The following is a 5,462-nucleotide window of genomic DNA, read 5'->3' on the forward strand; positions in this document are numbered from 1 at the left end:
CTAAGCACTCAATGAACCCATCCAAAACACGAGATAATACAACTTTCATTCCTTGTATAGAAATTACCCTCAAGGAGAGAAACCATTCCCTTTCCCCTAAAATGCAATTTCTCAGATAGGACACAAAAATTTACCTTCCCCTTATTATTATTATTTTTAACTACAAACAAAGAGAAATAATCAATCCTCTACTTCTCTTACCCATGTTTTCCATTCTTAAATATATATACTCCATTCCCTTTCATTCGTCACTCAATCATTAATCAAAATTCTCATTGAAAATGCCTCCAAAATATGACAATAGAAAACTAATTGACCAAGTACATTAATTCAGACTATATAATGCAAGGACACGAAATAAAATGCAAGAATAGTTCAGCCCAAGTCTCTTTAGGGCTGCCTGATCCTAGGATTGAATATCAATATAGCCGCTTTGCTTGAACTTTATCCTACCCTCTCCTTCTCAATGCCCTACTTAGACCTTTTTTGAAATAAAAAAATTGCACCGTATTGTATTCAAACAAGCAAACCAAAGTAAAAGAAAAACAAGACTAGTGAATCCACATACCCTGCAAAGAAAGACTATAGTGTTCTTCCAATTAACTAAATATTGATAAGTATGTTTCAACTTTCAACAGCTAATTTAATTGAGCATTAGTCCAGCCAATATATGGCAAACTCTCAAGAAGCAATGCAAAATGAACAAAATAGCATTGCAAACCAATCAAGTCTACTTTATTTGCCATGATACAGTACTTACTGCACCACAGAATCAAATATCTGAAAATTAAATCTCCAGAACTTCAAAAGCACAATGCATAACTGAATGTATGAAAATTTAATCATCATGCAGTGGATTCTTTGAGATATGCAATAAGATCAGCACGATCCTGAGGCTTCTTAAGACCAGGAAACACCATCTTCGTCCCAGGAATATACTGCACAAGAGGAAAAAAGAGAACACAAGTCAGTAAACATTGTGGTGTAAACAGATTTTCAAAGTCACCTTGCAATATTACCATAAAATTTAACAGCACAATACCATGACTATAGTAGAAAACACTAAATCCCAAAATGACAATTATATAAAGTCGCATGAAATGATTACTACACAGGTTGGTGCAGTAGATTTCACACTTGAATGATCAATGATTACTAATAGTTTAACATCCATTCAATACATAAAACACTTCCATACAGAAATACTGAAATACTAATTTATGCTGTACCTTTTTGGGATTAAGCAAGTAATCATATAAGGTCTTTTCCTCCCAAATCACAGCCATGTTCTTGTTAGCTGCAGAATATGAATATCCGGGAGTTGTGCCAGATTGCCTTCCAAACAAACCATTCAGATTGGGTCCTAAAATTTTCAACAAGAAAGCCAAACACTTTATCTTTAGAATATTACATAATCACATTATTCAAGGAGGGAATACAAGAAACAAAAAACTAAATGATATAACAGCCTAAATAAAGTACGATCAGATGAATGGTAGCACAATGGAAGCGGCAAAACTAATCATATGAGTTATTTCACAAATCAAAGAATCTCAACATAAGAAAAACATTTTTTTTATGTCACGAGGGTTATTTGACCTGAATTATGACAATCAACAAAATTCAAAAGATACTAAAAATTGCATAATAACAATATAAAAATTAAAAAAAAAAATTAATTCAAAGAAAAATAAAAAAGAGAGAAACCTATCAGTGAGGGAAAAATAGGTTAAATAATTCCAAAATTGTTTTATTCAATAGTGCAGCATGACGAACCAATCAATATAAGGATATTGCAGTGCATACGCAAATCCACTAAAATCCTAAACCTGACAGCATTCAGTCTTAACTTTTTAGTAGAACCTAATAAAAATTAATAGTAATTTTTTAAAATTGAGCATTTAATTAAATTAAGTTGCGACAATACAATAATTAAGCCTTAGCTACTGCTAGGGTTGAGTTCTACACATATCCTTAGACTGAAAGTGCTACTGAATATGAAAACACGCAATAAGGAAGAAAAAGAGAGAGTAATAAATCAACAAAAGTTAAAGTAGATGCAAAGGATTTCTAGATCTGAGTGTTGCAGTGGAGAAACAGAACAAATAATAATAAATAAAAAAAGGTATTAAAAAGAAAAGTGATGGAAAATACCTTGCTTGTGGCCAGCACCTTTTTCAGCGGTGTGGCACTGAGCGCACTTCATCTTGAAGATCTTCTCACCAGCCTTAGAGTTTCCGGGAGGTGCTTCATCGAACGACGCCATCGCTGTAGCCGACGCCGAAGCTTCCAGAAGAGAATCGAAACAAAAGGGGGCAAATGTAGTGGGAATATGCTTAGACTTAGACTCACAATATTTTCTAAATTGCCGAAAACCCAAATTTATTTGCCAGCCACGCACGCCCCTCCGCAGCCAGCAAAATGACATTTTTACTCGTTTCCCTTTTAAAATATAATTTAATTAAATCGGTCTATTATATAATTAACCATGTATAATGACGTCATTTTTTAAAATTAATAGTGACACCTAAAATGGCAATATGTTTATAAAATGGCTACTAAAAATGCTATTCTCCCTTTTTCTTTTTCTTTTTGTCAATAATCTATGTTACACCAATAGTGAGACGAAACACGGAATACGATAAGATACTCCGACATGTTAATTCTAAAAAATATTAAGTTTTGACACATTACAACATATTTTGATATTAAATGATATTTTAATTTATGTAGTGTATATTATATTTAATATTCAATAATTAAACAAAAAATTAAACTTGTAATACCCATCAATTTGCAAAGCAACATAAGATATAAATATTAGCTATTATATTTTTAAATTGAAAATATCTTATACACTCTAGTGAGATTTATTTAATATTTATTTTAAATTTTTATTATATCAGGTTAATAAAATATCGATCAATTTTTTTCATGATATGTAATGAAAATTCAAATATTTTAAATGTCGGAGCGTATGACTTATCAGATTTATTGAAGTGTCAATGTAATATAGTCAACTAGTTAACTTTATTTTACTTATACATTTCGATGAACATGAGATGGCAAGAAAAGAAAAAAAAAAAAAAAAACAGAAGCACAAACCCAACATTGCAAAACCACTAAATTTTAGCCCAAAACTGAGTCCTTCCGGAGCATCTTAGATACAGTCTGCAAGGCTCGCAATTGAGCCCAACAGTAACACCAACATTATTCTCCACTACCTCCAGATCAGGAAGTTATCTACCAATAAGAGTTATAGGAAATTCTGAAGATTGAAATTTATTTATATGAACAATTTTAGCTAATACAATTATTTAAAAAAATATACACTTATAACACACATATCCCGTGTTATCGAATAAATCTTTGGTACTATTGTTGTACCTAGATTCAGTGCATCTCATCAATGAAAGCATTATACATCAAAAGAGAGAGAAAAATTTTGACAGAAAAAAAAGAATTTTAACTTACATGTAATATTTTCATTGGTGGGATGCACTGAATCTTTAGTACAACAGTAGTACCAAAGATTTATTCCCTGTTATCGTGCTAGATGCATCTTCAGCTGTTGCATGAAGTATGTTTATTTAATCTTGCATTTTCAGAACCTGGTTGAGCATTGCTTATAGTAAATAGGGCTATTGTAAAAAAATACTATTGATATGGAAGGGGGAAAGAAAAAAGAAGAGGAACGTAAGGAAATAAAATTAAGATCAGATATTTATTTTGAGAACTTGGTCTGGTATTCAGAGCAACCACTAGAAAAGTAATATTTATGGATTCTATTAATCTCCTGTAGCTGTAGAGAAGTTATTTGCAGCTGACACATGCTTTTCAGGATACGGAACTGTTGCGACTCGACAAGTGCACCGGTCGTTAAGTAATAAAGTGTACCAGGTACGAGATCGTTCTCACGAGGATTGGTTTCAAGTACTAGTTCACTAATTACGGCTTAGTTGGACAAACAAGATTGAGATGAAGAGAATTAAAATTTAAAACAATCAATAACATGTAAATTCAAAATTAAAAGGTAATTAAAAAGATGAGTTGTTTAATTATTAATAACAAGTGTAGTCAGGGTTTCGACTTTCTCCAATTTTCTCTTTATGCTATGAATCAAATAGTCAAGAATTTACTTTCAAAATAATGTCAATCAATTCTTTCTAAGTTAATTAAGGCTCAATTCCTTGTTACCCTAATTATATGTGATCTCGAAAGAATCCTAGTTCCTCAGTTGTTTCTCAAGAAAACACGCATTGTGATCAAGAACTTAAAAATTGCACAATTGCCCTATGTTTATCCCTAGATCACAAGGATTATGATAAATTTATCAAATCAAGGTTCATGCATCAACATTCCTATTGTCATACAATTCTCCTAAATCAATCTATAAGGAGCAAACTCACAGAAAGCATTAAAAGCAGATAAATCCATTCAAATATAGAAAGAGAAGAATTCAGAGACAATTTAATTCATAAAACAAAGATTCAATTGAGTTTTATCTTCCCCTAACTACATAAAAACTTAGCCTAGCATATTGAATTCAAAAACAAGTGGAAAGAAAATAATTCCCCAAGACTCCATTTATGTAACGTTGTCTTGCCGCTTCAGTGCTCCGCAACAAGATTCCTCTTCTTGATTCTTCAAACGCTTCTCCTTTCAATGATGATCTTTCAATTGACCCCAAGCTCCTTATTTATAACCATGAACACATATCTTTTAATTCTCCAAAGAATCTCCCAATGACTCTCTATCAAATCTTACTCATATCTTTTTAATCCAAGATTCTGTAGATTGGGCTCGCATTGGGTGCTCAAGTGCGCTTCCACGTTCAAAATTTCTGAAATCCTCTGCCTCAACGCGCTCAAGCGTTCATCTGGACCCTCGAGCGGGCTCCTCAGTAGGAATTTTTCCTTTCTTTAGAGCGTTTGAGTGCGCTGTTGGACGCTTGAGCGCTCTTGATGGTTAGATTTGGCTAATTCTATTGTCCTAGCGAGCTTGACCGTTCTTTCTCGCGCTCAAGCGCGCTCTCGTGAACCTTGGATTGCTTGATCTTGCTCCAATTTGACTAGATTTGAGCTTCAACTTCATTTTCTAAGTTCCTTATCACTTCTAAGCACCATTTATTGTCAATTAACTTCAAAATGAACAAAATAGCAATACGTTAGCTTAATATCCAATCTTTAAGCTTTTCTCACCAAAACCCTAAGTTTACATGTAATTGACTATGTTTTCACTACATAATTGAGTCTTAAAACATGATAAACCATAGGTTTATTAGGAACCGTATTCTGAAAAGCATGTGACTGCGGTAGATAATTTCTCTTTCCTGCGGTTGAAGAAACATATTTCCCAATATCTATACGCCTTAATCACAGATTTCTACAAAAGTAAAGAAAGATAGATATGAAAAGAATAGAGCTTAAATTTGAAGGACAGCTGGTGCAATTTTTAGCATT

At 32.7% G+C, this 5,462-nt stretch overlaps 1 protein-coding gene across 1 annotated transcript; it reads right to left on the bottom strand.

The window, feature by feature from the left end:
- Nucleotides 1–556: 556 nt before the first annotated feature.
- Nucleotides 557–2,381, bottom strand: LOC133311508 (cytochrome c). Its single transcript, XM_061512564.1, has 3 exons — nucleotides 2,155–2,381; nucleotides 1,230–1,363; nucleotides 557–938 (listed from the first exon to the last, which is right to left on the bottom strand). The coding sequence occupies exons 1-3, from the start codon at nucleotides 2,264–2,266 to the stop codon at nucleotides 846–848; spliced, it is 339 nt and encodes a 112-aa protein (XP_061368548.1). The 5' UTR covers nucleotides 2,267–2,381; the 3' UTR covers nucleotides 557–845.
- Nucleotides 2,382–5,462: the final 3,081 nt, after the last annotated feature.

This window comes from Gastrolobium bilobum, unplaced genomic scaffold (assembly GCF_033153095.1).
Source record: "Gastrolobium bilobum isolate Gb01-03AN ecotype WA unplaced genomic scaffold, APGP_CSIRO_Gbil_v1 utg1846, whole genome shotgun sequence".
NCBI lineage: Eukaryota > Viridiplantae > Streptophyta > Magnoliopsida > Fabales > Fabaceae > Gastrolobium > Gastrolobium bilobum.

Coding starts and splice junctions, on each gene's coding strand:
- LOC133311508 (XM_061512564.1), bottom strand. CDS start 2,266: ATGGCGTCGTTCGATGAAGCACCTCCCGGAAACTCTAAGGCTGGTGAG. Junction 1,364..2,154: donor AGGTGCTGGCCACAAGCAAG/GTATTTTCCATC, acceptor TGAAAATTTTAG/GACCCAATCTGAATGGTTTG. Junction 939..1,229: donor ACTTGCTTAATCCCAAAAAG/GTACAGCATAAA, acceptor CCTCTTGTGCAG/TATATTCCTGGGACGAAGAT.